We start from the raw sequence: 12,960 nt of genomic DNA on the forward strand, positions 1-12,960 counted from the left end.
AACAGTTGGGTTAAACCAGGAGGAATTTGGCTCTCCTAAAGATGAAAGGAGATTGTTGAGTGTAAATGATGAGGGCTAATGGACCAGGCCTCTCAGGTGCCATATCCCAGAAGGCTTCTGGTGCCTCTTTGGTAGCCCACATAGACCCCTGCAGGGATAACGACACCAAACACGGGTTATTAAGTGAACATTTGCTGCGACCTATAGCGTGCTTCTGAATAGTTATGAGTATTCTACATGTGCATTTCAATTATGGAGAATTATATAGTTTGCCATATAAGTAAAATGTTAAAAGTCGTTATTTATACATGTACACCTTTCTGCCCAAATGTCCATCACATGTATTTACAAGTGTGTCCTAGTAAATAAGAGTGGTGAGCATCCTAATTTGAGATGTGTGTAGCCACCAGACCGAACCCGACACCCAGCGCGCGCGGTGAAGATCAGTGTAGGCAAGGAACATGTATCGCAACCGAATGTCTCCAAATCGCCTTCCGCATTACTGAAATCTAACCCGAGGACATCAGGAGAGTGACATAATCCTCAAGACATCCCAAAACTGCGACCCAGCAAATGGAGTGCCAGGGGTGGTTTTGAGATGTGTGTTGGAGTGGACTTCTGTCTCTACTTACTGTTTGGTCGTGCAGAGGTCGAGAAAAGAAGGGCGGACACTTCGAAACGTCAGCGCGCTTAAAGCTATAAATCTATCCAAACCGCTCTCTGCGCCCGGTATGGTGTAATGCGCAGACAGCTGCACATCTGTACTGCCAGTGCCAGCCTGAAGAGCCCGCATGTGGACAGCCATCTCACTCCTCACGCGGACACCTTGGATATAATGGAGAATACACATCATTGCCCTCATTTTTTATTAGAATACATTGGGGATATGAAAACATTGCGTAAATCTTCATGATCATACATGTTGCTCTGGTGGATGTTACGAACCTTATTTATTACATTTTCTCTCGTGAAAAAGGTCAAAGGTAACAGTTAACGGTGTCTCTAACGCGAGTTTTCTGTACGTTTCCCTGCGCCTCGGCTTTGGCGAACTGGTCCACTTCCTGCGTCGGGTGAGCCGATGTCTTCATTTGACTCCTTGCAGTTGGTGATGGTGGATCTTTCTCGGATATCCAATGTGGAAACCAGAATCCAATTAGTTTGCGACTGAGCGGCTGGAGAGAGAGCGCAGCGGCACTTTGGCCAGCCAGTCACTCCAGCGCGTAGCCTACTTGTGGGCAGACACATGGTTGGCTGCTCTGTATACGAGAAGTCACTCATCAAGCCTTGTTGCATTCATTTGCAGGGTCATTTTTACATTGTAAATTACATTAAACGCATCGGATGAACGCATCGGATGTTGTATATGTGATCAGATAAAACTTTACTGTCTGAATATATCCTTTGGATACAACTAGAGCTGCTTCTGACGCAACACGGAACGTTAAATGCATCGCTGTGTGTTGGATTTTAATACTGATACCAATTGCAGGTCTGCAAGGGCCAGATTTAAGGTAAGCACAGTACATTCACAGTTATTGGTTGTTCAGTAGTATTGAGTAATTTAGATGCATGTGTGTAGGCTGTCGTATGCCTATAATATTGATACATTCATTTTGAGGCTATCGGACATTCTGAACGTCTAACCTACAAAATACAAAAAAGCATTCATCAACGATTATCTTTGAAAGGACAAATGCATCAAACATGTAAAAAAGGGCCGTTTTCTAATAGCATATACAAACTATGCACTAGCTGTGTATACAATTTTTGTCGGTGTTAGCTGCACAATTGGAAGCAATTTATTTAATGCATGAAGCCTATTAAAAATGGACAAACTTTAGCTGCAAACAATGCTTAATTAACAAGAGTCTAGGTAAGAATTAATTGGCCAGGGATTCACCATCTGGCGAATTCATGTCAACATTTGGGATAGTGTAGCCTTTCTGCTGGACAGTAGCCAATGCGCTATGCATGGTGTGTCCATAAACACATTTTGGAGTAAAAGGCGCACCCTACGCCTGGACGGCCACCCATTTCAGTAACACGGACTCATAAATTCTCTTTGAAATAAGGTCTAAAATGAGTTGTAATCGAGGTGTTGTTTGGGCCAGAATGGAAATTCATGGACATACAGAAATATCTTGGCACAAAAACAATCATTAAAAAAATATTGTGATTATCAATATTTGTATCATGCAGAAGCTATGGAGGTCCCTAAAGTAATAGGATAGTCATGTATTAAATTAAATTAATAGATTATATCTAGGCTATTTAAACCTAAATACCATGTGGTAACAGTTTATAGTTACATACAGTGTTTTTAACCTTCTAGACATATTTGACCTGTAAATGGAAAAAGATCAAATTTGATACAATGTAAATAATGCTCTCTGAAGTTTGTTAATTTGGAACGCCAGTTAGCCAACAAAACGTCATACAAACAACTACAGGTAACTGCCAAAATAAACACCAACATAAAGTTTCTTAATAGGGCGTTGGGCCACCACCAGCGAGAACAGCTTCAATGCACCTTGGCATAGATTCTACAAGAGTCTGGAACTCTATCGGAGACCTAAATTCTTCCACGAGAAATTCCATTATTTGGTGTTTTGTTGACCATGGTGGAAAGCGTTGTCCTAGGCGCCTCTCCAGAATCTCCCATAAGTATTCAAATGGGTTGAGATCTGGTGACTGAGACGGCCATGGTATATGGTTTACATTGTTGTTATGCTCATCAAACTATTCAGGGACCTCTCGTGCCCTGTGGATGGAGGCATTGTCATCCTATGGGGGCATAGCCATGTTAGCCAAAATAATGGCCTGCCCAGCATTTTTATACATTTTATCGACTTGTAATATTTTCCAGTTCTCGCTATTGAAAGATTACCAAACGAACCCCCTTTTGGCACTGTGTCTACAGCCTACACTTATATTGATAGTTCAATCCAATTCGGAAATGTTTGATTATTTTAAAGTAGGATCCAACTCACACATCCGTCTCGTTTTCTTGCAGATTCCTTCATAGGAACTGAGTCTAAGATGAAGTTATGGGATGTTTTGGCCACGTGTTTGTTGCTCCTGAGCTCCGTCTCCACACGCCCCCTCTACCAAAACCTTCAGCCTGCCAAAAGAGCTCACTACTCGGATCGGTACAGTGATTCTCTGTCCCCGTCTGTGGAGGAACCAGAGCCAGAGTTCCAGTCGGAGTCTCACAGCCTGCAAGAGATTTCCATGGAGGACAAATGTAAGTCAAGATGCTGATGCATTGTTTTATCACCTGCTGAAGTTTCAAATATACTTTCTTCTGCATAAGATCAGACCATCTTCAGGAAAATGATTATTTCTTATAGAAGACTATTAAAGTTGTTTGATGAGACTCTGTTGCAAAACCGGAGCATAAATGTGACTGCAGTACTCAGTCATCAACTGGTTCTCAGTTTCTTGAAGTGAATATGGGTTTAAAGAGTGTGACACACCATACATTAAACATACCATGTATTGTTTGGTACTCAGTGTGTTCAAATTGCCTGATTACCAAAACAAATATGCTACATTCAGTCCAAACATGTAACCCAAACAGAAAGGATACATATCTGTTAACCATGGCCATAGGTTGCCATGTGTTACATATTGCATCAGGGGTGCTCCCCTTGTAAGAACAGGCTCTCTGGGGTTACACTTGGATTTTGATGGGTTAAGGTCTTGCAAACTACTACCTTTTGCTATGAACCACATTGTAGCAAGGCAAGCTTATCCCAAATAAAGGGACTGCAGTCAATGTAATTGACGCCTGATAGTGTGAAGCGCCCTTGAACAGAGGCCAGACCAGTCATTGATGAATCCTGCTGAGTGCCTGATTCAGAGGAGGAGCAGTAGTTTGTCTAACAGCAGGTTTGAGCAGCCTTCTCTGCTGCTGTGGCCAGCATCACGCTGGGGTCAAAACATCCATGCGGCAGAAGGAGCAAGAAATAGTGACTGCAGCGCCTCAGTCCTAAACAGAGTTGAGCACTGACATTCCTACTGCCTTGTTTATCTTCAACCCTGCCTCTCTGGGACTGCAGGATCTGTGCCCTCTCTCTGTCAGGAAAACAAAGCACCCCGCCCCCCCCTCCTCCAACCAAGTTACAGTAGAGGAACTGCAAAACAGATGCCGATCACAGCAGAAAGAATGGACTATACGGCGAGTAAGAAGCAATAAGGGAAAGCTCAATATTGTATTTATGTTCATTTTAGCAGCTGTGAGGGTGAGAAATTCAATTTGTTTAAAAGAGCTTGAACCTGTCTTGTCATTATACAGTATAAGCTGTAGATGAGACATGGAACATTTAGACCAGAGAAATGTTTCTCCCTCACCTCATATTCGGTTAGTGGCGGTGAGTGACATCTCCTCGGCCTGTTCCGTAACTTAAGACCTTAAGATTAACAATGCACCAAGGTGTAAACAACCCTGGAACTCAATGGGAGGTTTTGGCCTTTTGTTTCAGTTGCAATGTCTGTGGTAAGCGATGAATCTTGTACCCATTCCAAGTAATCTTTGGAGGCAAGTGTCTCTGCAGCTGATCCACAGCCTCTAGAGATACTTGTGTCTGTAGGACAGAAAACATGTACAAGGCTTCTGGAGCATGCACAACTAGGCTAGAAAACTGATGAAGTTTTTAATAGTAAATAATATTTGGTCCCTGTCGGATCCTTGTCAGGACTTCACTTTGGTCTCAGTGGAGCTTTACACTGGCAGGCTTCAGAGCTGATCTCTAAATCATTAAAACATGATTCTAGAGAACGTTTGAAACAGGTGCATGGGAGAGCCAGGAGGTGTTTCTGTATTTTGGGCGGTTTTGCTGCAGAACACTTCACCTGTCTGTCAGCTGGCATAGAATAGTACCTACTCCTGTCTGTCAGCTGGCATAGAATAGTACCTACCCCTGTCTGTCAGCTGGCATAGAATAGTACCTACCCCTGTCTGTCAGCTGGCATAGAATAGTACCTACCCCTGTCTGTCAGCTGGCATAGAATAGTACCTACCCCTGTCTGTCAGCTGGCATAGAATAGTACCTACTCCTGCCTGTCAGCTGGCATAGAATAGTACCTACCCCTGTCTGTCAGCTGGCATAGAATAGTACCTACCCCTGTCTGTCAGCTGGCATAGAATAGTACCTACTCCTGTCTGTCAGCTGGCATAGAATAGTACCTACCCCTGTCTGTCAGCTGGCATAGAATAGTACCTACCCCTGTCTGTCAGCTGGCATAGAATAGTACCTAACCCTGTCTGTCAGCTGGCATAGAATAGTACCTACTCCTGTCTGTCAGCTGGCATAGAATAGTACATACCCCTGTCTGTCAGCTGGCATAGAATAGTACCTACCCCTGTCTGTCAGCTGGCATAGAATAGTACCTACTCCTGTCTGTCAGCTTGCATAGAATAGTACCTACTCCTGTCTGTCAGCTGGCATAGAATAGTACCTACTCCTGTCTGTCAGCTGGCATAGAATAGTACCTACTCCTGTCTGTCAGCTGGCATAGAATAGTACCTACCCCTGTCTGTCAGCTGGCATAGAATAGTACCTACTCCTGTCTGTCAGCTGGCATAGAATAGTACCTACTCCTGTCTGTCAGCTGGCATAGAATAGTACCTACTCCTGTCTGTCAGCTGGCATAGAATAGTACCTACTCCTGCCTGTCAGCTGGCATAGAATAGTACCTACCCCTGTCTGTCAGCTGGCATAGAATAGTACCTACCCCTGTCTGTCAGCTGGCATAGAATAGTACCTAACCCTGTCTGTCAGCTGGCATAGAATAGTACCTACCCCTGTCTGTCAGCTGGCATAGAATAGTACCTAACCCTGTCTGTCAGCTGGCATAGAATAGTACCTACTCCTGTCTGTCAGCTGGCATAGAATAGTACCTACTCCTGTCTGTCAGCTGGCATAGAATAGTACCTACCCCTGTCTGTCAGCTGGCATAGAATAGTACCTACCCCTGTCTGTCAGCTGGCATAGAATAGTACCTACTCCTGTGTGTCTGCTGGCATAGAATAGTACCTACTCCTGTCTGTCAGCTGGCATAGAATAGTACCTACCCCTGTCTGTCAGCTGGCATAGAATAGTACCTACTCCTGTCTGTCAGCTGGCATAGAATAGTACCTACTCCTGTCTGTCAGCTGGCATAGAATAGTACCTACTCCTGTCTGTCAGCTGGCATAGAATAGTACCTACTCCTGTCTGTCAGCTGGCATAGAATAGTACCTACCCCTGTCTGTCAGCTGGCATAGAATAGTACCTACTCCTGTCTGTCAGTTGGCATATAATAGTACCTACCCCTGTCTGTCAACTGGCATAGAATAGTACCTACTCCTGTCTGTCAGCTGGCATAGAATAGTACCTACTCCTGTGTGTCAGCTGGCATAGAATAGTACCTACTCCTGTCTGTCAGCTGGCATAGAATAGTACCTACCCCTGTCTGTCAGCTGGCATAGAATAGTACCTACCCCTGTCTGTCTGCTGGCATAGAATAGTACCTAACCCTGTCTGTCAGCTGGCATAGAATAGTACCTACCCCTGTCTGTCTGCTGGCATAGAATAGTACCTACCCCTGTCTGTCAGCTGGCATAGAATAGTACCTAACCCTGTCTGTCAGCTGGCATAGAATAGTACCTACTCCTGTCTGTCAGCTGGCATAGAATAGTACCTACCCCTGTCTGTCAGCTGGCATAGAATAGTACCTACCCCTGTCTGTCTGCTCTATAGTGTATCAGCTGATAGCCACACAATAGGAGGTGTCTAAATCAAAAGGGCACAGGGTGTCTAAACAGATTGGCTCCTGGCTCACCCAATACGGCCCAATCAGCTTTGGACCTGGGTGGATCAGATGACCTGTACCCTGGTAGTGGGACAGGTGGGACAGGTGACACCCAGCACCATAGAGACGCTGGGTTACTGACACCTCCACCTGCCTGACAGATACACTACAGAACCTGTCTGGCGGCCCTGGAGTAAACATGTCAAGGCCAGCATAGCCCCTCTACTAACCTTACCTCCACCGACCAAATACACAGATGCACAAACATACACGCACATTAAAACATCAGAAAAACATCATACACCTGATTGCTGTTAGGTAATAGTGTCATACTAATTGAGTCATTTCACAATATTGTTTTCTGTGATCTTCTGAGTGGCTTGCAAGATGCTTATGCGCTGTGGAGCAGGAGGGGGTTTACACTATAATAGAATCAACATGTATTACATAAGGATCAAAGGACTCTCTGGGTCTCTTCTTGTTCCCCTCTGCAGAGGGCAGAGGGCTCCCTGTATGTTTTGAATTTGAAGCAGAATAGGTGCTCTGAGAGATCTGCTCTAACTCAATGTCACATTCCGTATGATTCCCTTCAAGAGGTGCTATAAACTCTGATTCAATGTTTTAAAAGGGAAAGAGAAGGCGAAGTCCATTCCAAGACCTATAACTAAGATCAGAGTCATATTTAGAGAAGACTTGTGCCAATACGGTTTGTGTCTGAACGTTCTAAGAGCGCCACTTTCTCCTCCATAGCCGTAGCTAAGTGATAATTGATGCTGTACTGTTTATCTCTCATAGTTTCAAAACCTATGAAGATGTCCAGTGAAAGACAATATGCAATTTGTTGACACCACAGCACAGTACCGACTTGGAGACACATTATCCCCAATTCCAATCAATAAAAACGCCTGTTAAATTCGCTACTCTGTTTTGCTTGTTTGCGGCGGGTCATTTCATAGGGAACGGTCAGAGGCACTGACATATTGTTACATCACCAACATGGAGAGAATAAAACCTGGCTGAACTCTTAATATATGGCTCTGCCTAAAATGACTGAGGAAGACTAAAGCAGTCTTCTGTATGGTACTGTCAACTGTTACAGTTATCGAAGCATTGCTACTTTGTTATGGGTATGCTCAATAACATTCAAATTGTTGTCATTACTATTTTTACCTGTATTGTTTATTACGACTCTATGTGTTGTCATTGTATTGCATTATCAGTCATTTCCTCTTTGCATCCTCTCTCTCTTAAAGATGACATCACAGGCCCATATCCGGACCAGTTTGAGGATGTAATGGATTTTATCAAGGCTACCATTGGCAGACTGAGAAGATCATCAGAGCCTGCCGGCGGCTCAAAGGGAAGGAGGGAGCAGAGAGAGCAGGGGAGACAGAGAGGAGCATCAAACACAGACCGAAGAGGGGGAGGGAGAGGAGAGGGGAGAGGAGGACGTGAGGAGAAGAAGGGTCGGGGGCGAGGGGGCAAAGGGAGGAGCAGTGAAAGAGGGGAGCAGCGGATAAAGCCGGTTGAAGGCCGAGGCTGCTTGCTAAAAGAGGTCCATCTCAATGTCACAGACTTAGGGTTGGGCTACCGGACCAAAGAGGAACTGATCTTCCGGTACTGCAGCGGCCCTTGTTCAGATGCAGAAACCAACTATGACAAAATCCTCAACAACCTCACCCACAACAAGAAGCTGGTCAAGGACACACCCTCCCGCACCTGCTGTCGACCAATCACGTTTGACGATGATCTGTCATTCCTGGATGACAACAACGAGGACTACCACATTCTGCGGAAGCATTCCGCCCGCAAATGTGGCTGTGTCTGACTCTGGGAGAGACGAATGAAAGAAAGGCTGACAGACAGAAAGGAGAAGGAGCAGTAACATAAAGCCTCTCAGAGGCTGGTACTGCCTCTTGGAATGAAGGAACACATGGGAAAAGAAGGGAACATGAGACGGATACAGTCCACTTCAGTGGTGTCTTAGGAACCATGGACAGGATTAGCATGTCCTATGTCCCACTCCTGAGAGGCTGCTGTGGGGTGAACAGGGATGGTGTGGTCCCCAAACCTCCAGTAATTAGGCTGATTCAGAGCCCAGATCAGGTCACAGGGTAGAAGGGACTCTATGCTATAATTACATAGAATTTAAATTACTTAGAAATTCAGCGTAACGGTCTTTAAAAGAGACGTTGAGAATTCAGCTCAGTATTCACTTCATGATTGGATCACGTTCTTGGACGCCTACAGGGGGATACGCTCTCATTTCCCTGTGGACCCATGCTGTTACACTCACAGGCTTGCCTGCAATGGAGCTGCTGAGACGGAATCAGAGGAATTCAGGATATTGTTCCTGAAAAACGTCTATTTTTCCATAGTCAGATCATGAGGAATACAATGAGAGCAGAACTCTTCTTGACGAGTATTTCCAGCTGCAGTCCAGAGTGTTCTGGTTTCACTGCACAGACTGGAGCTTAACGTTTACATTCACAATGAACGAGGAACCTGTTGACTGGTTTAGTCCTATAGCAAAGAGACACACAGTCTGGTACCACACATCGATGTAAAATCCAAGATATTTAGAATTTATATATATATATATATATATATATATATATGTATATACACACACACAAGATGTATTTATTAAGATTGAATTAACTTATTGTTATTTATTGCAGTCCATTTTATGAAAGAAATGTTTGTTTTTCTTATTTATTTGAGCTCTGTTTTGTCCCGGATGGTACCAAAGTTGAGCATGTGTTTTTTAAGTAGAATCAGATTGTGCTGAAACAACCAGATTCAAGGTGCAGCCATAACTAATCAAACTCATCCTTCAGTTTCAAAATGCTGTACAGTTTATATCTGTAATCCATGGTAGTTAATCCTAAACCCATTGCCGATTCCAAAACATCATAGATTTATGAGAATAACAGAAGGTATCGATTTAGAGAGGGGGCGCAGAAAGAAAGAGACAGGGTGGAGCGGACCAATTCCAAACTTTTTCAAAACTTAAAAATCTTATCTCTGCTTTCGATCCTTTTGAATGATGCCAGGTTTGAGCGATTTTGACAGTGTTCCTCATTTGTCACTAATGGAAAGCAGAGAGGGCCGAGCAGCCTGGGACGTTAGGGGCTGAGGGCCTGGGAGACACCAGTCAGCTGCTCCTCACTCCTCACGCTAACCAAGTAGATGGATAAACAAGACTACTGCCAAAATCTTGGCATGCCATTATCGGTTTACAAAGGAACATACAAAGCCTGCATTCATTGTTTATTTTCTAGGCATAAAGTCGTACTGCCAGTGGTTATCCCGGAGAGCTGTGTAGCTTTCCTTACAATGATACTCTCCACATTAATTCAAGACATCCTCTTTTTTTATAGACAGAATAACAAAATGACCTCATTGCTAGAGAAGTGGTGCAGGACAGGTTGGATATGTCCAGCCTTCAGGCCCACTGCTTTCAGTTCACTTACATTCTCTTTCTATCACACCATTTGCAAAGTAATGTGTTACTAAACGCTTTACAAAATGCTACATAAAAGCTAGCCAGGAGTGATGGTAGCACAGAAAATCTCTGATATCATAGAAGCAGTCAGTAAAAACCTTGACACTAGACTGTGGAAAAGGGACCCACTGTCCTTTGGCCATCACAGTGCAGAAGTTGATGGTATGCATGTACACTTGGCTGCCAGGGTCTGTTACCCTCAACCCTTCAGCCTGGTCCTGGCTCTACACCAAGTCTGGGCACAAACTTCATCGTGGTTACTGTCCCTGTAGGATTTAGCGTTCCTGGGAGTGTCTCTGTCTCTGTGGTCTCTGCTTTGAGAGACACACCGGTTTTTCTTACTGATCTGGGCTTTGAAAACAATCCTCTAACATGCAGCTTAGCCCACTACTCCCACTGGAACACCAGTGCTTAAGACCATTTAAGGGCGATCTTGGCTCTGCCTCTCTTAGCCAAACCGACACACTCTCCCCTACATATTTATTTGGACAGTGAAGCTTAAACTTTTTATTTGGGTCTATACTCCAGCATTTTCAATTTGAGATAAAATATTTCATATGAGGTGACAGTACAGAATGTCACCTTTTATTTTAGGGTATTTTCCGACATTCTGTTTATCCGTTTAAAAATTAAAGCGCTATGTATCTAGTCCCCCCATTTGAAGGTGTCATAAATATTTGGACAGAATCACATATGTGTATTAAAGTGGTCAGAAATGTTGTATTTGGTCCCATATTACTAGCACACAATGAGAAAGTTAGAGATACAAATGTCATACCTCCAAGACATGCGAACCTCTCATCTTTACCAACAGAGGAGGTTAGCATTTTTTGGGGGGGTATGACATTTATGTCTAACTTTCTCACTCATCCTTATTCACGATTCATTCATGATTATCCGTAATCATTGCTAGAAACCACATTAATGCAGATGTGTTCCCGAAACACATTATATTCTTATTTACAATAAAAGTGACTCCAAAATTACACAATACATGATTTACTATTGGGAAAAACATAATCCGTAACAAAACCAAAACAAATGCATCCAACACGTTTGTAGAGTCACAAACTTGATAGGAATATGGGAACAAATACTACACTTTTGACTACTTTAATACACTAAAAGTGAAAATATATAAATCTTCAAGTGTGGGGAGGGGGGGGACTACTTACAAAGTAATTTAATTTCTAAACGGTAAAACAGATATGTATGAATATACCCTCAAATAAAAGGTGACATTTGGCACTCTCACTTCATCTGAAACATTTGATCTCAAATCCCAAATGCTGGAGTATAGGGACAAATGTACAGATTATTTAGATTCACTGTCCAAATAAATACGTAAGGAAATGTACATCTTAAGACCAGACAGTACAACAAAAAGAGAGACAGACAGTACAACAAAAAGAGAGACAGACAGTGTTTGTGACATCAGGGGAGCACCGGGTAACCAGACATTCAGTGTGAGCATTATACAGCATACAGTATACACTCACCCAACACAACTACTAAACAGAAAGGAACACTGACAGAGGATTCTTTAAGAGCATAATATTACTGCTATGCCTTTGTCCCATTATCATAGAGAGGAGCTTCTGAGGGAAACAGAGAGAGAGGGAGACCCAGGACCTGATGAAGGGCATGGATTATGGACCAGAGTACCTGTGCTCACCCAACTGCATCAAAGACAGCTTTAGTCTCTTAATCCACCCTGCACACAGAACAAATCCACGGCATCAAGCTGAAATTTAGGCCAAATACTGTCAGAGAAAAATCTACCATTTTATCACAGCACACTTTTCATTTGGACCATCTTCCCCTTTAATATCGGATTTCTGTGTAAGTCTTCTGGAGACAACCTAGCAGCCTCTTGGGCCCTTACCCTTCTGCACAATATTTTAAAGTGTGTGTGAACTAACTGACTGACCCCTCTGTCTTATGGTTGTTTGCTCAACAGTCAGTGATCTTTTCCTGTGTGTTCATAACTCCGCCAGTTATTCTGTGAAGATAAACATGCTAAGTGTACAAACACCAGGCAGGCAGAAAAAATTGCATTATTTGTTTTCAGACCTATGTTTGTGTCGTTATTGCCTCTGTGAAAGAAAAGGTGTAATGTCTCACTTGTTTTGTGTTACTCAACCAAAGCTCTCAAGAAATTTTATTTTTGTACAATATTTTATAACTTTTTACAGAATTAAACTTGTTTCTATCAAAATGTTGTGCGTCTGATTGCTACTCAATACAAAATACAGTGCGAGTTCTGTAGAATCCTATTGGTCGTTTATAAGAAAGGTCTTTCGTAACAAAGTACTCCATGTGTAGTCTCTCCCTGACAGACATTTGAGGGGGAAGAGAAAGCAGCCTGTTCTGAGATTGTAAGAAAGGCGAGTGCAAAAGTAATTCTCGTGGAATAACCTCGTTGGAGGTTGCCATCAGCACTTGAAGGACAGATATTAGAGGAGGGTAGGTTTGAGGTGTTATAGGGAGGGTCAGGGCAGGGGAGGTGTTATAGGGAGGGTCAGGGCAGGGCAGATTTGAGGTGTTATAGGGAGGGTCAGGGTAGGTTTGAGGTGTTATAGGGAGGGTCAGGGCAGGGGAGGTGTTATAGGGAGGGTCAGGGCAGGGGAGGTGTTATAGGGAGGGTCAGGGCAGGG

The 12,960-nt window shown here is 43.5% G+C and overlaps 1 protein-coding gene across 1 annotated transcript; it reads left to right on the plus strand.

Moving 5' to 3' along the window:
* Positions 1-746: 746 nt before the first annotated feature.
* On the plus strand, positions 747-12,510 carry LOC129814266 (glial cell line-derived neurotrophic factor-like). The gene is made up of 3 exons (XM_055867283.1): positions 747-1,511; positions 3,014-3,244; positions 8,049-12,510. The coding sequence occupies exons 2-3, from the start codon at positions 3,040-3,042 to the stop codon at positions 8,621-8,623; spliced, it is 780 nt and encodes a 259-aa protein (XP_055723258.1). The 5' UTR covers positions 747-1,511; positions 3,014-3,039; the 3' UTR covers positions 8,624-12,510.
* The last annotated feature ends 450 nt before the right edge of the window (positions 12,511-12,960 follow it).

The sequence above is a fragment of the Salvelinus fontinalis genome, chromosome 2 (genome assembly GCF_029448725.1).
Source record: "Salvelinus fontinalis isolate EN_2023a chromosome 2, ASM2944872v1, whole genome shotgun sequence".
Lineage (NCBI taxonomy): Eukaryota > Metazoa > Chordata > Actinopteri > Salmoniformes > Salmonidae > Salvelinus > Salvelinus fontinalis.